Source organism: Cavia porcellus, unplaced genomic scaffold (assembly GCF_034190915.1).
Source record: "Cavia porcellus strain 051 isolate PalLab524CR breed Dunkin Hartley unplaced genomic scaffold, mCavPor4.1 scaffold_31, whole genome shotgun sequence".
NCBI classification, from domain to species: Eukaryota; Metazoa; Chordata; class Mammalia; order Rodentia; family Caviidae; genus Cavia; species Cavia porcellus.
The window spans coordinates 385,661-408,666 of NW_026947514.1; the positions used below are offsets into that span (position 1 = coordinate 385,661).

The following is a 23,006-nucleotide window of genomic DNA, read 5'->3' on the forward strand; positions in this document are numbered from 1 at the left end:
AAAGGGCTGGTGATGTTGCTCAGTATGAAAGCCATGGGTGTAATTCCCAACACAGGGGGAAAAAATAGCCTCTGATTTATCAAGCACTATTAAAAACTTGAAGACCCTAAGAAATGTAGTGTAACCCAAGAATCTGTTACCAGTCAGGTTCTCATGCATGTATAAATGTTTCAGGGAAATACTTTCAAACATAACATGAGGAATAAAGTTCTTTACACATTTAAAACCCGGCCTTAAGTCCAGCCAATAATGATAAAAATAAAAGCAAAGAATTTGGGTGACCCAAGCCCCAACAGCAAGCTCATGGTAAGAGAAGCTAAAAGCCTCAACATAGGATGAAAATGTTCTGGAATCTTTTGGGGACTGGTGGCACAGGCTGTGAGCCCAGTACATAGAAGGCAGAGCCAGGATCTAGGCTAGCCTGAACAATTTGGTGAGACCTTGCCTAAAACAGAAGGTTGGGATATAGTTTAGTTCAATCCCTAGTATTACACACACACACACACACACACACACACACACACACACACACACACTGTTGTGCACATGAAACAGTAGAGCTAGCAGAGGCAATCTGGGTCCCTACCTGGCCCTCATCAGCAAAGCCAGCAATCCTCCTGCCTAAATTGTAGCATGCTACTGAAGAACAAATGACACTATCTCCTAGTGTTCCTATAATGTCGAAAACTAAGTGTAAGAGAATTTTTATTTTTGGCCATACTCATACTAGGGATTGAACCCAGAACCTTTACACTGAGCAACATCCCCTAGCACCCAGCCCTTTGTTATTTTTTGAGATAGGGTCTTACTGATCACTAAATGGTCCAGACTGCCTCAGTCATAATCCTGCTTCTTAGAATTTTTTCTTTCTTTCAAGACAGTGTCCCTATATAGTTCAGGCTGGCCTTGAACTAACTATGTAGCCCAGACTGACCTGAAACTTGCAATGATCTTCCTTTCTCAGCCTCCTAGGTGCTGGGATTATAGGGATATGCTGCTATGCCTGGCCTTAGGAGAATCTTTTAAACTTGAGAGAACCAGGTATGGTGGCACATGCCTGGAATCCCAGGCCTCTGGGAGTAAGAGGCAGGAGGGTCAAAAATTCACCCCAGCCTACACAACTGAACGTGACCATCTGGATGGGGGATGTAGTTCAGCAGAGGCCCTGGGTTTTAGCTCCACTACACATGTGTACGTGCACATACGAGGAGGGAGAAGTAGTCATCTGATTTCAGCAAGTTTTTCTAAAAACTTGTGTTTTGCTTTGTTTTTGAGACAGGGTCTCACTGTAATTCAAGCTGAGTTGAAGTACTGTGTAGCCCAGACTGGCCTCCAACTCATGGTGATCCTCCTGCCCCAGCCTTCTGGGTGCTGAAGTTATAGATATATACCATCATGTTTAGCTGATAAAAAACTTATTTCTAAATGTGTAGGTAATATCAGGCATGGTGACACATATCTGTAATCCCAGCACTCTGGACACTGAGGGAGGAGGATTGCTGCAAGTTTGTGGCCAGCCTGGGCTACATAGTGAGCTCAAGACCAGTTTGGACTACATAGTGAAACACTGTCTCAAAAAATATAAATAAATAAATAAATAAAAGTGTAGGTGGTAGCTCTATCTTTTTCTGTTTTTCCAAGTATTCATCTTTCCCTCACATACCTGAAAATGGCTGCAGGGGCCTCCGCCTGAACGGGAGTCACTTCATGGGTTAGACATGGCGAGGTTTGAAGCCATATTCCTTGTTGTATTGTTTACTCATGAGCAAGTATTTACGCAAAGCCAAAGAAGCCATTTCTTCTAATGACAGTGTGTGCACTGTGTGTGCATTGTACGGCAGCACTCAGTGAGGCTTCAAAATACATCTCCCAGGCACCCCTGTTGGTCCTGCACAGAGCAGGATCTGTGGCTGCCCTGCTGCCACAGCACAACCCCCTTCTGCTTCAGGGACCCAGTTTACGTGCTCCCAGTCTGAGCTACAGTAACCAGAGGACAGTGTTGGGCCTCACAGAGCCTTGTGGCCAGCTCTTTCTCTTTATTGAGGTAGTCGAGTGGCAGACGCAGAGATGCAGATCTTCATGAAGACCCTAATAGGGAAGACCATCGCCCTCAAAGTTGAGCTCAGTGACACCATCAAGAAAGTCAAAGCCAATATCCAAGACAAGGAGAGCATCCACCTGACTGGCAGCATCTGATTTTGCTAGCAAAGAGACAGAGGACAGCCAGACTCTGTCTACAGCACCCAAAAAGAGTCCACCATGCAGTTAGGGCTTCACCTGTGAGGTGGGATTTTTTTTTTTTTTAATCGGTACCGGGGATCGAACTCACAACCGCCTACTTGCAAGGCAGATGCTTATGCTGCTGAGCTAAATCCCCAGCCTTATGAGGAGGGATTATTAAGCTGTCCCAAAAGTAGTTCACCCAGAAGAACAACTGTGACAAGATGATCTGCCGCAAGTGCTATGCTTGCCCACATCCCCATGCTGTCAATTGCAGTATGGCCACACCAACCACCTGCACCAAGGTCAAGTAAAGCTCTCCTCAGGAAGGGCACCACCTGCCCAAGTACTGTGGCCTTGGGGCTTAAATAAAGTTTCCCTCACCAGGCTTGGGCAGGAGGTAGGGGGGTAGGGATGGGCTGTGTCAGTGCACTGTCAGGTCCTGAGCTCTGCTTAGCCTGGACCAGGAGCAGGGAGTGGCTGGTGCTTCCACAGAGGGGGCACCTTCCTGGCGACAGGGCCCTGTGATCCTGAGAAGGGGCCAGGACTGACCTGGTGGCCAAGCAGAAATGAAGGGAGCCTAGAATCAAGGTCTTGGGGAAGGGTCTACTTGTAGTGGCTGAGGGTTTGTCCTAGTCACATTTATGCTGGGAACTTTGGCAGGACCCAGACCAATCCCCAGGTTCCTTCCCTCACACAAGACAGCCCTTCCAGCCTCCCTCTGACTCCAGTACTCCAAGACCTTGGCACAACCCTCCCAAGACTATGCTGTGGACCTCTAGCTACCCCAAACAGGTCCCCCTACATGGGCTACTGGCCTTCCAAAAGCTTCCTCTACTGCAAGGTTTTTACGCTGGGCCATGGACAGGAGAGCTGACCACTTGTGGTTGTAGGGAGCCATCCCATGCATAGTGGTATGGGCAGCATCTCCAGTTTCTACCTACTAGATGCTAACAGCTTCCTGTGGGAGTACTTTCCCCACTGCTCTCACCCTAAAGAGCCTGTGACACACTAAGTGACAGTACAGAGGGGACTTACATTCAGTAACTACTTGATCTTAAAGCAGTTTATCCAGGCTATCTGGGTGAACAGTGTTGTCATAGGATCCTTAACCATGGGAGAAGAAGGCAGGAGAGAATCAGGGCAGGAAGTACAGGTACCAAGCAGGTAAGATGGAGAAAGCAAGGGCCGTTCCTCCCTAGAGCCCTGCCCACGTCTTCATGCCAGACCAGTCAGGGAATTCTACTGAACCTAGGTAATGAATCTCTGTTGGTTTAAAATACTAAACATTGGGCTGTGGATTTAGCTCAGCGGTGTAAGCACCTGCCTGGCAAGCGTAAGGTCATGAGTTCGATCCCTGGTACCAAAACAAACAAACATTGCAGTTTGTTACAGAAGCAACTGGATTGTGGCAACCAAACTGTCTCCAGGCACTGTCACCTGTCCCAGCACCATGTGCTACTGGAGAGGGTCATGTGTTCTGTGTTGGTCCCCACTGAAAGGCATTTGTACCCTCTCACTCCATGCTGAACCACAATTCCTGTAGCCACACTAACAACCAGGAAGAAGCACATAGACATGGCTGGCTCTGGGCCTCAGCCTTAAGACCCCAGTGTGGCTATGAAGGTAACTGTATACAGGGAACCCTCTGGAAAGGACAGGGCTAGTGGTCCCAGTATCCTACCTTCTGGTTGCAGCCTAAGCAGACTCTGGCCAGGCCAGAACTATAGAAGAGGCCAATCAGTCCCTCGTCAGGAGCAAAAATAACAGTGGACCTGGATATATCAGCATACTCCTATAATCCCAGCACTTGGGAGGCCAAGCAAGAGGATCATATTAAATTCACAGTTAGCCTGGGCCACTTAGTGAGTTCAAAGCCAACCTGAACTACATAGTGAGACCCTGTTGCAAAAAAGCAAAACACAAAAACAGAACAACAAAAACAAAAATAAACAAACAAAAAAGGGGTACGACTCCTTCTAAGTCACTCAGAACAAAAACTGCACAGCATGCACTATTACAATGTGACCCCTGACAGTAGCACTTACCCTGCACTGAGACAGGACTACGTGCACCTTCCTGCCTATCGAGGGCCTGCCTGAACTCAAGCACAGCATGCCCCCATCCTGTCAGAGAACTTGGGAGGAGGAGGAGTCAGGATGTTTCCCAGGACCCTGTGGCTCCATGGCCTGTCCTCCCCAACTGTGGAGGTCTTACAAATGCAGAGGACCCCTGCATTTGTGGTAGACAAATGTGTGGTAGACAAAATTGCACTCAGAAACTCCAGACTGAACCAGGGAAGGATGCCCACCTAGATAATCCAGGCAGATCTCCTGGAGGAGAGAATTTCAGTCCCACAGTACAAAGGGGAAAGAGGCAAGAGCCGAGGATTTGAGTTGGCCTAGGGACCCAGAGTCCAGGAGCAGCAAGTACCAGCATGGTCAGGTCTGTATCTCAGCAGCAGCTCAGGAACAGTACTGCCAGCTTGCTGGATATGCAAGGTCAAGGTAGCTGAAAGGCTGGACTCCTACTGGGGGCTATGATCAATCACCTCCTCTCAGCCCAAAGCTTGCCAGTCTCTACCACCACACAGAGAACCAAATGGGACCACCTACTCAGTCCCTGTGGCCAGGGTACTTTTCCCCATGCCAAGGGATGGGGTCACCTCTCTCCTTCCCTTCCTCCCAGTGCCCCCCACCATGATCTCCCAAAATGCAGCCTGCATTCATCCAGCTCCGAACCCTCTGCAGGCTCCACAATCAGGGGACAAAATCAGTGGGAGCCTAAGACCAGGCCACTAGAGCACTTCTACAGCCAGCATCTCTTGGCTGCTTCAGACCCTTTGTATCCAAGGCCTTCTCAGCCCTTGTCCTCCTCTAGCCCCAGAGGTGCTCAGCCCCTCCTACTCCAGGAAGCCTCCTTTGGAGGGCCTCTCTCCTCTCTGGACCCTCCACCTACTACACCACATTCCCGGGCCTCCAGAGCAGTGCCTGATGGGCAGGGCAGTTGACGGCATGGACCAACACCAGGTGTCCATTAGCGCTTGTCACCAGTACACTCCCACGGATGGATGAACAGCCATGGTCTAGTTAGCTTAGGTGATTCTTCAGCCAGTACAGAGCTGCCCAACCTGGCTTTCCTTTCCTCTTCTCCCAACACCCCTCGACGAGGTCCCAGGGGGTCTGTTTGCCCTCCATGGGTGGGCCACACTCCCTTGTGGGACATCGAGTGCAGAAGGTCAAAGAAAGATGCTACAGGACACTCTGGGCTGAACAGGCTCTTAAGAACGGGGCAACCTAGATCGGGCCTGAAAAGCTGTGTTCTGCCAGAAGGGTGCGCTCCGGGCCAGGAAGTCACAGAAGGCGTTGTTGGAAGCAGAAGAATTCGGTGGTTGGGGGAGGAGCACGTCCTTGTCCACATCCTCAGACACCAGTTTGGCCACTACCTGTGTGATGTCCTGTAGGCCACCGTGGCGTCAGGGTCGGGCGAGGGCCAGAGGGGAGGGAGAGAGGGGACCCAACCCCACATCCCCACTCGCTGCCCCAGTCTGTGGCGCCAGAGCGCTGCCCTCAAAGCGCACCTCGCAGTGCTTGTCCTGCAGCTCTATGCGCCGCATCGCCAGCTGCCTGCGCTCCTCGATGCTGAGACTCCAGCGGTGGCCAGCGCGTTGGCGCACCCGGGGCTCGTACACCTGTGAAGACAGAGCAGGACAGTGCGCAGGCTATGCCCAGGGGCCACAGGCCAGGCCAGAGGAACAGCTAGTTTGGGTGGGACCACAGGTCCCTCCTCACCAAGCTCCCTCAAAAATGATCATAAAGAGATTAAGGCTAAACAAGATAACACTCATGGGTTACAAACAACAAAAGAGCAGGCGCACATGGAGGAGGACCAGGGGCAGGCACTGGAGACCTCAGCTGGGATGGGGAGGAAGCAGGGCACTTCCCAGGTGTGCTGTAAGAATCCTTCAGATTGCCCGGTACCTTGGGGAAGGAAAGAGGGGTACTGTGTTAAAAACAGAAGGCTGCGTGGCACATGCGAGGTCCTAAGTTCTATCCGCATACCAAAAAAAGAAAAGGAAAAAAACAGCTGATGAGACAAACTGCACCTGAAGTCCTCCTTTACTCAAGTTAGAAAACAGAATCATCTTGTGATCAGCAATCCCATTTCCTGGGATGCACCCAGAACCCCCGCAAGCAGAGAAGCTGATGGATTCACGCATACACGGTCTCCAGCAGCACAGTTCACAGCCATCAGCCTGTGGACACTCAAGACGAGTGGATGAAGGGCCGCAGATGACCCACAGGACGAGATGCTCAATGAGACAAACACTCACTAAAGAGTGCAAGTGACAGGATCCCACCGGCATGAAGTCCTAGAGACTGTGACAGTTACTGACTGCTGCACAGCACTGTCAAGCCCAGAGCTGCTTAAGGGGGCAGAGCTTCAATTTACAAGATTAGAAATCCTAGAAGTTTGTTTCACAACAATGTGAAGACATATACACTTTATATATATATGCATGTATACATTATATATATATGTATATATATATATATATATATATATATATATGTATGTATGTATGTATATCCCTCCCCCCTCAAGCACCGAGGATTGAACCCAGGGCCTTCATGCTGAGCTGAGACAGTGTCTTGCTGAGTGTCTGTGTTGCCTAGAAAGGGCTCAAACTTATAATCTTCCTGCTTTAGTCTCCCAGAGTGCTGGGATTACAGGAATCTAGCACCTACCATAGCAGGCTGAATAATGTGGCTATGCTTAGCACTACTGAACAAGGGTTGTAGATGTAGCTCAATGCCAGAGCATACACAAGACCTGGGCTCCATCCCAAGCATTGTTTTAGTATGGAGATAGATATATTTTTATGTCTGTATAGTCTTTATTTATTTATTTATTTGGAGTTTTTTGGAAGCAGGGTCTCGCTCTAATTCAGGTTGGCCTTGAACTCACTTTGTAGCCTGCCTCAGCCTCCCAAGTGCTGGGATTACAGGCCTGTGTACACTATAAAATTTTTTTTTTTTTTTTGGTACTGGGGATCAAATTCACTCACGACCTCATGCTCACTGGGCAGGTGCTTATACTGCTGAGCTAAATCCCTGGTTTATAAAGTCTTTAAAGTCTCAAAAACATTAATATTCTGTAAACTCTTCTGGATTAAGCTGCTAGACGCTGTGCTCTGGGAGTAAATAGAGAAATAAAAAAACCAAAGTCCCAGGAAATAGGTGGTACTGAGACAAAGAGAGAGTAGAGTTGTACAATGCCCTGAAGGCAGCCAGGTCAGCTGGGGCAGAAAGGCCATGGCGGCCAGAGGGCTGCTGCCAAGGAAAGAGTTCCAGGAGACCTGGTATGTGTGGCTATCTATAAGAGGAGAGTCACATATGGTCAGAAAGTTTGGAAAAGATAATAATAAACAGAAAAGAAGGAGGAAGTGAGGGAAGAAAAGGCACCATAGACTTTTCCATCCAAGAAAAAACAAAAGGCCACACAGGGCTGGGGATTTAGCTCAGTGGCATAAGTGCCTGCCTGGTAAGTGCAAGGTTGTGAGTTCAATCTCTGGTACCAAACCTCTCCCCAAAACAAAAGGCCACACGAGAAAGGAAATTTATCATCCCACCGTAGGTTTGCCTTGGTTGTCACTCCACGGCCAAGGTTGGGACTGGCGATCCACAGAGGTGTACACTACAACCACCTCAGGAGGCGGGGAGAGGAGCACATGTTGGGGCAGATGTTGCTGGGTCCTCCGGCTCTGGCGGGCAGTGAAGCTGCCTCAGCACCTGAAACTGAGGCGCGGGAGAGCAGGCCAAGCACATGCGAACATTCCTTCTTTTTGTTTTCTTTCTTTCTTTTCTTCTTTTGCAGTACTGAGGATCAAATCCAGCGAACTCGGGGCTGGGGATTTAGCTCAGCGGCATAAGCACCTGCCTTGCATGCAGGCAGTCGTGAGTTTGAGTTTGATCCCCGGTACCGGGGTAAAAAAGAAAAAACAAAACAAAACCCAGCGCACTCTATCACTGAGTTATACCCCCATCCCGCTTTTATTTATGGCTTCGAGACAGGGTTTCCATCGCCCTCGTTTGCTTTGAACTTGTGATCCTCCTGTGTCTGTCTGTCAGGAGCTAGATTATAGGAGTAGCCACCACCCCTGGCTGTGCATTCAGTGGAAACACCTCTGAGAACAGTCAGCAAAAAGGGGGAGGGGCTTCAGGATTGCAGCTCTATGTGAGCATTTTAATACAAGTAAAAAAATTAAAGGTTTAGGTAATTAATAAACAAGATCTAATAAACATGAAAGAACACGCTTAGACTTTGTAACCCAGAGAGTCCATGTTCTTTTTTCTTTTTTGTACCAGGGATCGAACTCATGATTGCATACTTACAAGGCAGGCGCTTAGGCTGTTTGAGCTAAATCTCCAGCTCTTTTTTGTGTATGTTTGAGACAGCGTTTCACTATGCGGCTCAGGCTGCCCTTGAGCTCACTTTGCAGGCCCAGCTGGTCTTTAAGGATTCTCCTGCCTTAGCCTCCCATGTTTTTAACCGGCAAATTGGAAATTTACCCAAAGTGGCCATGATCTAAGGCATAAATAAAATAGATTCTCCCATGCACAAGAGAGCCCCAAACCCATAACTAATTGTGACCAAAAAGTAACGCAATTAGAAATTACAAAAGGATAAAACACTCATTGACGTGGACATTCCCAAACATCCTTCTGTGAGAGTCGACCCCCCTGCTACAACCCCCTCCCCAGAGCGGAGAATGAAAGGGTTAACTCCCTAACTCCCCAGAGCGGGGAATGAAAGGGTTAACTCCCTAACTCCCCAGAGCAGGGAATGAAAGGGTTGACTCCCTAACTCCCCGGAGCTCTCAGAACAGAGCAGTAAAGAGTGCTTCACTCCCTAAACCTTTCCCAGGAGATAGTCAGAGCAGGGCCAAAAAGAATGTACTATATAAACAGGACCAGGGAGCACCTGGCACTCTAAGGTCAACCCAAGACCCTCGGTCTCCATGGTTACTCAGCCCCAGACCCTCAAATCAGCATTAGCCAGGTCCTGCGCCGCTCAAAATTAACCAATGCGATTTGCTTCTGTAAACTTGCTTGCCTCCTACATGTACCTTTAAAAACCCTACACAAATTCCCCTCGGGGCCCCTCTGCACTTGTTTGCCTGAGGGACCCCATGCGCATGGAAATAAACTTTTTTTCCTCACCAAGAGTTGAGTCCTTGGGGTCTCTTTCCCTGCGGCGTCGGCCCTAACATCTTGGAGGCCCCAGCGAGATAGCACGTCTCATGGAAGGTGACCTCAACGGCTCTGCGGTGGGTGAGTACGACCGGTCGCTTCTTATTTTTACTCTGAGGATCAATCTACCGGTATTTTACGCCCCGAGCCAAACGGCTCCGGTCTAGGGGCAATTTTTGTTACCTGTTTTTGTTATCTGTTCTCTGTTCTTGGGTGATCGGGGGACGCCCCACACGGTTTTCCGTGACTCACCGTCTGCGATAGGATTTTCCTATCGGTTTGGGGCCCAATCTGTGGTCCGTCAGGGCCAATTCGGAGACACCCTCTGAGGTGACTCGTTTGGGGAATTTCATTCCCAATCTGTGGTCCGTCTGGGCCAATCTGGGGAATTTCATTCCCAATCTGTGGTCCGTCCGGGCCAATCTGGAGGCACCCCCTAAGGTGACTCGTTTGATGTGAAACTAATGCGTGAGAGTGAGGTGGCCGGCCTGTTTGTCCTGTGTGTTGTGACTGTTGTGATCAGTTATTTGTTGTGTCGCGCGTACGCTAACCACTCTTTGTCTTCAGAACACCATGGGACAAATGACATCGTCCCCATTGTCCCTCACCCTCGACCATTGGTCGGAGGTTCGAGAGAGGGCTCACAATCTCTCCTTTCAGGTTAAAAAAGTAAATGGCAGACTTTCTGCTCGTCTGAGTGGCCCACATTCTCCGTGGATTGGCCACCAGAGGGGACTTTCCACCTTCCCCTCATCTTAGCAGTTAAGAACATCATCTTCCGCCCTGGACGAGAGAGCCACCCCGACTGGGTCACCTACATCTTGGTATGGCAAGACCTCAGGGAGAAGCCCCCACCGTGGGTAAAACCCTTCCTTCCTCCGCCCTCTCCTTGGTTGCCTGTTTAAACTTGTTACTAACTTAGGGGCTTGTTGCCCATTTCTGTTGCAGGATCCATATGGCTTATTAGATTCAAGGTTCATGATAAGAAAAATTATTTCCTTTAGCTGACCAAACTATGCAAGAAGCTCCCTTTGTTTGTGTCTTTAATGTTGTGGCACCTTGTTTAATATGTAAGACTTCAATTGATTGCTTGCAACCTCGGCATGCCTTTTAAAAGGAGTATTTTTTCTCTCTGGTGAAAATGTAAACATGTACACATATATATGTATATCTATGGTTGTTAAGAGTCATGTCAACTTTGCCAAGTAAAAACCAGGCGGTACTATATTTGAGCCAGTTAAAAGGTTACAGTTTTGTTTTTAAAATACAACATTTTTATGTGGTAAAAAGACATAAAATAAGTATGTTCTGGGCTACTAGAAGGTGACTTCAAGGGTTTTGTTGAGAGTTTTGATGTTGTCTGAGAAATGAGAAAAAAAGGTAATTGACTGGTAATAGTAAAAAGAGGGACAAAGAGAGTGGTCTTCAAGTAAAGGTGTCTGGCTATGCCAGAATGTAGAAAAAGATTAAAGCTTAGTTTGAGAGGTATTATTGTAAGTTGTAGAAGGCTCAAGAGGATGTGAATTTTATTTGTCTTGGTTTATAGTACTACAAATAACAGGTTTGACAAAAAGTAAATGTGTTCAGAATTTGACAGTATTAGATCAGTTTTGGTAAAAGTATACATAAGATTGTACTTTGCTGCAAAATGTTTTCATTAAAATGAGATTATAGGTGATATTAAAAATAAGATACAAGTTCTTACATGCGCTGTAAACATCTGGGAGATTATACAGCACAATTTTGTTACCTATGAAAAAGCCCTTTTTGTTAAAAATATAATTTTAATAAAATAATGGCCTGTCACGTGACACCCTTGGACAAAAAAACAGTGTGCCATCCAGATGAAGCCGGCTCTCTGATCCGGAATGCCAAAACCATGTTCTCCTTTTGTGCCACCCTGACTGGACATCCAGAGGTAAGGAGGTTTCCCAATATTGCCAGTTGTTCTCTTTGTAACTCAGTCGGCCCCACATGTTAGACAAAAATTACAAAGGTTTGAGAGGTTTAAGAAAATGCCCCTCAGCCAGTTAATAGAGATAGCACAAAAAGGTCTTTGAGAACTGAAAAATTTACAAAAAGATAGCCAAGATGTTAAAATTGCTCTATGAGAAAAAACTTTTAAAAAACAGACGAGACTTTCTGGGGGCAGTTGGATACTGTAGGCTAAATTTTACTGAAAAGCTTGCCTCTATATGACTCCCATAAGGGAGAAACTCAAAATTCACTGAACTGGACTGATAAATGTAAACAGGCCTTCCAACAGCTCAAGCGGGCCTTGACAGAGGACCCAGCCCTGGGACTCCCTGACGTTACCAAGCCTTTCATCTTGTTCATAGATAAACTCAGGGACATTGCCAAAAGAGTCCTAACTCAGGACATTGGCCCTTAAAAGAGGCCTATAGCCTACCTCTCCAAAAGACTTGATCCAGTGACAGGAGTATGGCCCCCTGCCTTAGAATACTAGCTACTGTGACAATGTTACTTAAGGAGACAAAAAAAAACTCGCTTTGGGCAAGTGATTTCTGTGGTAACCTCTCACAGTTTAGAGACTCTTATCAAAACCCCCCCTAAAAAAAAAAAAAAAAAAAAAAAAAAAGGGCTCTCAAATGCCAGAATTCTACTGTCAAGCCCTGCTTCTAGACCCAGAGTTAATGATATTCAAGACTTCTTCAGCTTTAAACCCAGCCACCCTTATGCCTGATGATGATCCGGAGGAACAAAGGACACCTCTCCATGAGTGTGCTGACATCCTCGAACTGCAGCAGAACCTACAGGCTGATCTTACTGACCAGCTTTTGGGAAATGCCAACAACTGTTCGATGAAAACAGCTTCATCCAAAACGACAAACGAGTGGCCGGGGCAGCAGTGACCACCGAAAAGGAGGTACTCTGGGTTAAGCGGGTAGAGCCTGGCACTTCTGCCCAAAAGGCAGAGCTTGTTGCTTTGACTGAGAGGCTAAAACTAGCCACGGAAAAGAGGGTAAACATTTTTTTTACTGAAGACATCCCTTTGCTACTGTACATATACGGGGAAGCCATCTAAAAATGCTCCACAGATTCTAGATTTGCTGGCAGCTGTCTGGCTGCCTCAATGGGTTGCTATTCCTTACAAGGCTCACCCAACCAGAGATAAAAAATAACAACCACATCAGAGGGGTCAACCAAGAAAGTAACTGCTCTGATACTAGTCCTCTGACCTTGTCAGAACTAGTCTACACAAAAAAAAAAAGACCTACAGTTGACATCTCAACTTGGAATAAAGTCTCCCACCCCAAGGGGCTAATACCAGTTACCTGATAAACAAGTACTGTTACTGGAGGCACTAGGATGGGAGCTGTTTCACCTTACAGAATTGTTCAGAACTCAGTATTTTATTCCAAAACTCTACAAACTGACCACCTCTTCGAGCTCCAGATGCCCACAGTGTTTGTTAGTCAACTCAGCCAAGAGCTCTGCGTTGGAGACCACCCGACATCAAAAAATTGTTCCAGGAGAACATTAGAAAATAAACTTCATGGACATGGTAAAACTTAATTTACAGGGACACTGCTATCTCTTGGTATTAATAAACATTTTTACTGGCTAGGTAGAGGCTTTCCCTACTAAGTCTGAGTCAGCCTTAGTGGTAGTTAAAAGGCTATTACATGAGATCATACCTTGATTTGGCCTCCCACTATCAATGGGGTCCGATAATGGCCTGGCTTTCATAGCCCGAGTCACCCAAAAGTTAGCCCAGACATTAAAGATTAATTAAAACTCCACTGTGCCTATCAGCCACAAAGCTCAGGGCAAATAAAACGTATGAACCAAAGTCTCAAGGACATTTTAGCTAAGCTGTCTTCAAAAACTGGCAATAATTGGATGAGCCTTCTTCCCTTTGCACTGTTAAGAGCTAGATATACCCCATATGTTTCTAAAATTTCCCCCTTTAAAGCCATGTTTGGGAGGCCCCCGCCATTGGTTCCAAGATTGTCAGAAGACAAATTAGCTGAAATTACTAATCAAAATCTTAAGTCCCTACAGACACTCCAACCTGTGTTGGCCTGGATCCACCAGCTGTTTAGACAAAAACACTTGGACCTGCCTTCAGAGACCAAGGCCTCAAGGACTCCAGTCTTGGTTCGATGTCACCACCGTGACTCCCTTAAACCCCGCTGAGAAAGACCTTTCACCGTGGTGCTCAGTACCCCCACTGCCATCAAGGTAGCAGGAAAAACTGCGCGGATTCACTACACTCATGTAAAGCCACTGGAAACAGCAGACAACGAGGGACATACTCAGTGGACTACACAACAGACTGGTAACCCTTAAAGTTAAAAATTGACTAACTGTTTTAGCTTGCTTGTTTTGATTTTAATAACATTAATGCCGACCTTACATGGCGGCTTTGGTCCCCCTGTAAGCAAAAAAAAACCAATTGTTAAAGATCTTTTGTTTTAAAAAAAAAAAAAAAAAAAAGGGGGGTCTCTGCGCCGCACTTAAAAAAAAAATGTTGTTTTTACACTGATCATACTGGGATTGTAAAAGATACAATAAAAAAGTTGAGATAGAAAATCAGATCTCAAGAGCCCCCTTCAAATAAAGCCAAAGTGTTCTCTTTCCGAGAATCAATTCTGCCCTATATCCTCCCTTTATTGAGACCCCTGGCCGGATTCATTATAGTCATGGCTATAGCCCCTTGCCTCATTAACCGAGTAACCCGGTTTGTAAGGGCTCAGATCTCTCAGGTAAAAGTTATGGTGCTACGTCAACAATATGACCCCTTACCTATACAGGACTTTTAGGATTAAAAGTCATTGGAGAAATAAAAGGGGGGAATGTGAGAGTCGACCCCCCTGCTACAACCCCCTCCCCAGAGCGGAGAATGAAAGGGTTAACTCCCTAACTCCCCAGAGCGGGGAATGAAAGGGTTAACTCCCTAACTCCCCAGAGCAGGGAATGAAAGGGTTGACTCCCTAACTCCCCGGAGCTCTCAGAACAGAGCAGTAAAGAGTGCTTCACTCCCTAAACCTTTCCCAGGAGATAGTCAGAGCAGGGCCAAAAAGAATGTACTATATAAACAGGACCAGGGAGCACCTGGCACTCTAAGGTCAACCCAAGACCCTCGGTCTCCATGGTTACTCAGCCCCAGACCCTCAAATCAGCATTAGCCAGGTCCTGCGCCGCTCAAAATTAACCAATGCGATTTGCTTCTGTAAACTTGCTTGCCTCCTACATGTACCTTTAAAAACCCTACACAAATTCCCCTCGGGGCCCCTCTGCACTTGTTTGCCTGAGGGACCCCATGCGCATGGAAATAAACTTTTTTTCCTCACCAAGAGTTGAGTCCTTGGGGTCTCTTTCCCTGCGGCGTCGGCCCTAACACTTCTAAGCTACCTTTGGTGTGTGTGGTGCTGGGGTTGGAACGCGGGACTTCATACATGCAAGACAAGAGCTCTACCACTGAGTCACATCCCCAGTTTCTAATCTACTCCTGAGTGAAAAAGAAAATCAAGACCGAAATACAAATTTATCCAAAAATGAACAATGAGAGCAGGATATCAAAACCCATGAGGGATAGCCAAAGCTCCAAAGATGTTCAATAGCTTTAAATTCATCATTAGGAAAAAAAACCTCAAACAGACAAAACAACTTATTTGAGAAAGGAACAAAAGACATTCATGGAAGTTTAAAGATGGAATTATAAAAGACTAAGAAAAAATACTGGACAATGATCACAAATGAGTTCTTTGAAATATCAGTGAAACAGAATTACTCTTTCATTTACCAACTTCACATATACTCATCTTTTTTTTTTTTTTTTTTTTTTTTTTTTAGTACTGGGGATCGAACTCATGACCTGGTGCTTGCCAGGCAGGTGCTTACACCACTGAGCTAAACCCCCAGCCCCATATATTATCATTATCATTTTTGTCAACTCTTTCATGTTTGGTGACCCTTTAGTGTCTTCTTAGGGAACGCAGATTTTACTCATTTCTTTTCCTCTTTTTATGGGATAGGATCTCCCTGTCTAGCCAGGTTAGCTTTGAACTCATTATAGTAGCCCAGGCTGGCCTGGTGATCCTCCTGCCTCAGCCTCCAGGGCTAGGATTACAGGCATATTCCACTACCCCGTCTTTATCCATTTTTCTATCCTCCCCCACCACACTGAGATCACAGATGGCCTGGTGCACGCTGCACAAGTGCTGTGCCACTGAGCTGAATCCACTCCCTCTGCTCAGTTTTTAAAGCACTTTTGTCATTGCTCTCAAGCATCTCTTCATAGATCCTGGTTGGTAAATATGTGAACATCACAAATACTACAAGTGTTTTAGGGGCTGGGGATTTAGCTCAGCGGCACAAGTGCGCCTGCCTTGCAAGCGCATGTTCGTGAGTTTGATCCCCAGTACTGATAAAAAAAAAAAAAAAAGTGTTTTCTCATAGACTGTCTTTTAATATCTGTGTGGGGCTTTTTTCTTTTTCTTTGTCTGAGACAGGGTTTCACTGTACAGTGTCAGGCTGGCATTGAAATCACAGCAATCCTCCTGCCTCAGTCTCCCGAGTGCTGAGATTATAGGAATACACTACCACATCTCGCCATCTGTGTTTTTTTTTTTGTCTTTTTGTCTTTTTTCATTTTTATCAGTACCAAGGATCGAACTCACGACCGCCTGCTTGCAAGGCAGGTACTTATGCCACTGAGCTAAGTCCCCAGCCCCTGAGCTAAATCCCCAGTCCCTATCTGTGTGTTCTTGATTGTACACTTTAAAAATATGCCAGGCTTTTCTTTTAAGGATTTTATATTTGACCTAAGACATGCATTCCTCATTCAGGATTATTTATTTATTTATTTACTTTTGGTTTTGCTGAGACAGTCTTGCTCTGAAGTCTGGACTAGGCTTGAACTTGTGGCAATCCTCTTGCCTCAGCCTCCTAAGTGCTGCAATTATAGGCAGGTACCACCATTCCTGGCTCTTGGTTTGTTTGTTTTTTTTTTTTTAACTTTATTTTATTTTATTTTATTTATTTATTTTTTGTCTTTTTCGTTTTTATCGGTACCAGGGATCGAACTCACGACTGTCTGCTTGCAAGGCAGGCGCTTATGCTGCTGAGCTAAATCCCCAGCCCCTTTAACTTTATTTTAAAAAGAAAGAAACCAAAAGTTTGAAACACAACAACCATTAGGTGGTAACAGTGGTATATACACTGCATATTGTTATATTCAAGTCAGTCTCAAAGCACAAGACATTTGCATTTGATTGTCCAAATAATACTGGCACAAACCTTTGACTTCAATGAGCTCAGAGAAATCAGTTGTATAACTACTTTAACTATCTTTTGCTTCTGGGATTTTAAACCTGGCTCATACGCACTCTCTCCAGGCTTCGGCTGTTTGGGTTTAACGCTGTGTACAGGTAGTGTAGGGCGGGGCTGTACCCTATCACCTTGTAAATGGAGAGCTTGTCATCCCCAATACCATCTATTGAAAAATGTTTCCTGCTAGTTTGAATTCCATGCTAAGCAAAATTAAATCTCCAGAATAACATGGGTTGACTTCTGAACTATTTGTCCTAGATTGTGGCTGACCTACCACTACATAATTTTAATTGTTAGGGCTTACAGTAGACAAGACTTTGCTCTATTTTCAAAATCATTGTACCATCTTTTTTCATTACATAAGACTTGAAAGCATCTTTATTTTTTCCAAGTTATATAATGAATACATTAGAAATACATTATTTACTTTTGCATGTTTTTGAACTGAGTAAACAAGGTAACACACAACATGGATTATTCTACAGCTTGCTTCCTTCACTCAAGAATGTCTATCTAGGACTGGGGATTTAGCTCATTGGCATAAGTGCCTACCTGCCAAGCACAAGGTTGTACGTTTGATCCCTGGCACCAAAAAAAAAAAAAAAAAAAAAAAAAAAAAAAAAAAAAAAAAAAAAAAAGAAAGAAAGAAAGAAAAGAAAAGAAATATCTGACAGACCCATTCTTGCCATTGAGTACAGTGAGAGGGTCCACAATTTTGATGTTAAGTTTTCTGCATTGGACACTAAAACAGTATGAACAGATGTGAGGCTGTTCGCAGCACATCTTCAAGGCTGTGAGCTGGAATACACCTGTTTCCACTCACCCACATCCACACTGTACTGCTGAAGCAGGTCTTTAGTCCATTCTGATAGTGTCTTTTACTCTGTTTTCATTTATTGAATTAAATTACATCAGTAATCACATCTATCTGATGCATCTGTTTTGTTGTTTTATGTTTCTCTTCCCTCTCTTGGATTTTTCTGGCTCTACTGTGAGTTATTTTTATACTGTCCTCCCTTCTTGTTGGGACATGTCTCCTTCTGTTCTCTCTCATCCAAGTACTAACCAGGCAGGACCCTTCTTAGCTTCCGAGTTTAGATGAATTCAAGCACATTCAGGGTGGTAAGGCCGTAGACTCTGTTCTCTGATGCAAGCACAGTATGTAGGCAAATTCATCAGGGCCTCACACTGACAGACATCTCCATCCTGCTCTCAAGTGATATCAGGGGCTCCAAGCCCTGTGGCTCCATCGCAGGTCCACCTCATGTCTGTCCCAATCGCATCCTGGATTTCTTTTTTTCTTTCTTTTTTTTTTTTTTTTGGTCTTTTTCATTTTTATTGGTACCAGGGATCGAACTCACGACCGCCTGCTTGCAAGGCAGGTGCTTACGCCGCTGAGCTAAACCCCCAGCCCCGCATCTTGGATTTCTATGAGGATTGCCAGGGACTGCTGCTGCCCATCAGTGCTAGTTTCAATTTGCCCACCTACTTTTTTCTTCCTAATGAGGTATGTCCCAGTTCTTTTTTCTTTCTCTTAGAAACAAGGTCACTAAGTTGCCCCAGGATAGCCTCAAACTTGTGATCCTTCTGCTTGAGCCTCCCACAGTATTAGGATTACAAGTGTTCATTCATTGTGTACTTCAGGCTGGTATCACTTTGCTGCTCTTTGATATCTATCCACAGGATGGTGGTGACAGTCTGCAACAGGAAACTTTGTTGTTTATAATTTTACTTATTTTGCCTTCTTGTACAAGATAGTTTTGCTGGGTATAAATCAAAAGCTGTTCATTATTTTCTCTCAGCATATGCATGTCATCCTTTGTAACAAGTTCCCTGGATGCCAAAAGGCAGCTGTCAGTCTCTCTGCTGCTCCTTTGAAGGGTCTCTGCCTTTCTGCTCAGCTGCTTCTCAGGTTTTGTCTCTGGGACGCTGGCAGCTTTCCTATGGTGGCTGTAGGTATACCATCTCATCTACTCTGCTTGGGTTCTGCTGGGCCTCAGGACTAGTCTGATTCACTGTCTGTGACAGCCAGCCTCCTCGCAGGAGCCTGCCCTTCTGCCCTCCTAAGAATCATACCCTGTACTGCCCCTTCCATAGGAAGCACTAGGACCAATGTAATCAAATGGTATTGTGAGTAAAATGGAGTCTAAACGCCACAGTGGCTTCCACTTTGCTCTATGCTCTGGGGGTGGCAGTGGGGGCTGCCAGGCTGTAACCCACACAGGGAAGATCCATGGACTCCCAACCACCCTTGGAGGGAGCCACCATGAAAGCAGCCTCTGGCCACACTCAAGCTTTCGGATTACTGTGGCTTGGGCTTATATCATGATTGTAATGTCCTGACAGACAGGGTTGCAAACGAAAGCCACCTAGCTAAGCAGCTCCCAAATTCCTGGCCTACAGAAACAGAGGCAAAAATATTTATTATTGTCTTAAGTGCTAAGTTTTGCAGGCACTTTGCTATGTAGCAAAAGACAGAAACACTATGTGCATTCTGAGTAAAGTTTTCAAGATTCATGAAAAAAATTTTTTTTTTGTCTTTTTCATTTTTATTGGTACCAGGGATCAAACTCATGACCACCTGCTTGCAAGGTAGGTGCTTATGCCACTGAGCTAAATCCCCAGCCCCCGATTCATGAACAAAATTTAATATGTATTGCACTGAATTATTTTGGGGAACTTGGCAGGTTTAAAACATTTAATAAAAGTTAGGTATAGGGGTACATACCTGTCATCCCAGAAGGCTAGGGCAGGAAGATTGCTGTGAGTTCAAGGCCAGCCTGGACTACACAGTGAGACTTTGTCTCAAAAAAATAAATAAAACATTAAGTTAAAAAAGATTAAATATAGCCAGCTGTGGTAGCACACACCTGTAATCCCAAGAAGATCACAAGTTCAAGCCCAGCTTGGGCAGTTTAGTGACAGACTCAGTCCTGCTGTCTCAGCCATCCAAGTAGCTGGGAATATAGATGAGCACCACTGCTCTGGCATAAAAAGATTTAATTTTAGGGATTTCATGTGTCATGTTGCTACAGTAAATGGGAACCTTTCCCATTGCATTTTCTGGTTGCTTATTTTTAGTGTTGAAACTAGTAAGTTTCAAATGGTAACCACATAATTACTCTTTTGTTTGTGTGTGTATATTTTTAAACTGACTTGAGATTTTGTAGGTGGACAATATATTTCTGTAAACAGTGACCATTTAGTCTTTTCTATCTAGATTTTTATACCACCTTAGTTTTCATAACTGTGGCAATCGAAGCTTTGTGACACAAATTCCTCTCTGTTGGGTTGAAGCTATGCTGGATGTTCTTATTTTTCCATAGAAACTTTGTCTGGTTTGTGGGCTTGAAAGAGGAAATAAGTGTTTAGCATTTTTATGGTGATATATAGAATTCTATGCTGGCAAGCATTCCTCTTCATGAATGCAATGTCTCTTCCCGTTGGTCAGGTCTCTTGACTCTTCTGCAGTGTTTCAAAGTTCCTTTACATATTTCCTAATGTTATTCCTGCTGTCCAATGTAAGCAGACCTTCATCACTAATCTGCTTGAGCCTGCTATTGTATCTATATGGACTTTCTTGTCTTTTTGAGACAAGATCTTGCTATGTAGCCCAGGCTGGTCTCAAACTTGCAACGATCGTGTCTCGGCCTCTGGGCCTCCCGAGAGTGCTGAACTACTGATGCCTGTCCCTTCCTTATGAATCCTTGGACCATGCATGGATCCCACTTCCAGACTGACCAGGATAGTCACAGTCATCAAGGGGGGTGGGCTTCATGGTATCAGTGCTTCTCGGCTACTCATTCACCATACCGGTGAAGGGAGCTGTCCTGCTTCTGCTGCCTCCCACCCCAAGTCCTCTCTGTTTTCTGTATTGTGGCTCCCATCTCCCTTCAAGCCCTCTGCAGTCACATTGCCAGATTATCAGGAGGCAGGAGTGCCATGTTTGGAGCTCTGCCCACTGCTCTGGGATAGATAGCTGGGGACCCTCTGCTGAGGTGGTCTTGTTGGCCTCTGGCCTCAGCCCAAGGTTTCTGTCTTCTGTGAACACATGTCCAGCTGTGTGTGGCCCTGGGGCCCATATCAAGTACAGCAGAGATGGCTCTGGGGGCTCAGACTTGGAGGGGGTAGGGACAAAGGGCTTACAATAGATGAGCAAGGGTACTCTGAGGAGGTAACAATTGAGAGGGAGAAAGTTGTAGGAAGACCCAGAAGAAAAGCACTTTATACCTGAGCAACAGAGACAAGACACCTTGCAGAACAAAGTCAGAGACTGCAGCGTGGGCATCCCTCAGGGCCACGACCAGCAGCAGGGCCAGAGAACACAGACAGGAAGAGGCCCAGGAGCGCTGCACAGAAGCCAATCCCAAAGAGGGACCAGGGTGTCACAGGCACTGCAGCAACTCCCTGTCCTTGGGCAGGAACCTAATATAGACCTAGTGTCTCCTCATATCCCTGCCTCTTCTGCCAGAAGGCTTTGTGGCTCTTCCCCACCACTCCATCCTCCTCCCAAGCAGTCCTCACCAGGTGGCCAGGCCAGCGCCAGTGATGTAGAATGCCTGTCACACAGTGTTGGCCTCACAAAAGCTGAGGCATCTTTAGGCTGGTTGTTGCACTGGCCACCCTCAGGGATCTTAGGTCCTAGCGGATACACGTAGGAGGGCACAACATAGCCACACAACTCGAAGCTGGCTTCTATTCCCTTTACCTCTGACCTAGTGAGCACATATGCAAACACAGACACGGCAGTGCATGGCCCATCAGGCTCCCTATAGTAGCCTGTCTACAGCATCAGAAGCCTCTTGTATACGTGTCTGCTCACAGCCTAGTCTATCTGGCTGGGCTGGAACTCCCTCCCTAGATAGAACCACACAGGTGGTCTGGCTTCCTCTGCTTATGGCATGTCTCCAGTTCTGTACAACTGTTCCTGTCCCCCACCCACTGTGGGTGTACTTAGACTCTGTCCACTACTACTATGTATAAACTACATTCACTGCTTGCTGTCCAGCGAGGGGGACAGGAGATTTGCTTCCAGCCTGGCATTGTTACAGGCAGTGCAGCCATGTATTTCAGTGACAGCTGCCTGCCTGGTCAGGAGGGTACTGTCTGCTGTGGGGAACTCATTCTCTCTGCCCCTCCAAGACACCTTCTCTGCTCTGGGCTCTGGGGTGGGGCACTGGGTACTGACAAGACTCTGGTGAGGGATGAGACAGATTTGTTTTGTGCCTGGCCTCAGGTGGCTGCTCCGCTGTGCCCAGCAAGGAGGAGCAAAAGAGGTGTGAACTACCTAGCTGCCTATCAGCGATGGGGAGAGAGCCCCTTACCCTTCGTCATAGTACCCTTCAGGTCTCTCTTGGGCCTTAAGGGCCCCTTCTCTATGCTGGAAAACCAGGCCCCCTACCCTAGACTTCCAAAGGAACCTTTAGCTTACCCAGTCTTGTGTCTGAAGTCCTTGCTGAGCGCTGCTCTGGGTGCTAGGCTGGCCCCAGGCCGCTACTGGGCTATGTGGGTGAGGAGCCCGCCTGCACTCCTCGGGGTGCTGCGACTGCCAGGTCCTCCCCGGGGGACACAGCTGCCTGCTGTCCATTTCTGCTCTCTGCGGGTGGATCTGCACCTTGGTGGGGGATGCCATGGAGCAGGATAGCACGGGGGCAGCAAGGTAAAGCTCTCTGCTGAGGTCACCTTCCAGCCCGACCAGATCCTTGCCCCACGGGGGGTCTCCGAGTGATCTGCTCCCACGGCTCTTGCACTCCAGGTGGAAGCTGAAGCTGCCTTTCTCTGCCCCAGTCCTGCCAATACACGACCTTATCAACTTTGCATGATCTCCCACGGACACTGTCTAGGATCCCGGGTTCCCGCTCCAGGGCGCCAGTCCTCAGCCGCCTCCCTCCTGTGATCTCGCCTCCAACCACATTACACCTATGACCTGGGCCCCCAGCTCTCCTTATCCACGTCCGAGGTGGCTCGGCCGGCGGGTACAACTAGGGAGCTAAGGAGGGCCCGGGGGGACTCACGGAGGCGGGGAGGGGGCCCCCGGAATGGAGAAGGGTCGGCGATAGAGGGGCGGAGTTCGTGGGGGTGTGGTACAGAGCGGGGTCTGTGGGACGCGACAAGGCGAAGCGCGAAGCCTATGGGATCCGCGACGGGAGCATGCAGGCTACTTAAAACAGAAAGTGCAGGCGGCGCAGAGTCCTCGGCGGCCCGGGGGGCGGAGCCCCCTCGGAACTTCCGCTC

General features: G+C 46.8%; 1 protein-coding gene and 1 long non-coding RNA gene across 2 annotated transcripts; one reads left to right on the forward strand and one right to left on the reverse strand.

Moving 5' to 3' along the window:
- Positions 1 to 1,999: 1,999 nt before the first annotated feature.
- On the reverse strand, positions 2,000 to 22,994 carry Tex22 (testis expressed 22). The gene is made up of 4 exons (XM_063240782.1): positions 22,787 to 22,994; positions 22,204 to 22,561; positions 5,801 to 5,911; positions 2,000 to 5,677 (listed from the first exon to the last, which is right to left on the reverse strand). Exons 2-4 carry the CDS (start codon positions 22,402 to 22,404, stop codon positions 5,501 to 5,503), a joined length of 489 nt encoding a protein of 162 aa, XP_063096852.1. The 5' UTR covers positions 22,405 to 22,561; positions 22,787 to 22,994; the 3' UTR covers positions 2,000 to 5,500.
- LOC134474123 (uncharacterized) lies at positions 8,140 to 14,794 on the forward strand. The gene is made up of 2 exons (XR_010044747.1): positions 8,140 to 10,297; positions 13,491 to 14,794. It is a non-coding gene; the product is annotated as an uncharacterized LOC134474123 (long non-coding RNA).
- Positions 22,995 to 23,006: the final 12 nt, after the last annotated feature.

What these genes read in the sequence shown, in the direction of transcription:
- Tex22 (XM_063240782.1), bottom strand. Translation starts at nt 22,404, where the DNA reads ATGGCATCCCCCACCAAGGTGCAGATCCACCCGCAGAGAGCAGAAATG. An exon ending in GACTTCAGACACAAGACTGG is followed by an intron (nt 5,912 to 22,203) that starts GTAAGCTAAAGG and finishes CTGTCTTCACAG; the next exon opens with GTGTACGAGCCCCGGGTGCG. An exon ending in TGCAGGACAAGCACTGCGAG is followed by an intron (nt 5,678 to 5,800) that starts GTGCGCTTTGAG and finishes GGTGGCCTACAG; the next exon opens with GACATCACACAGGTAGTGGC.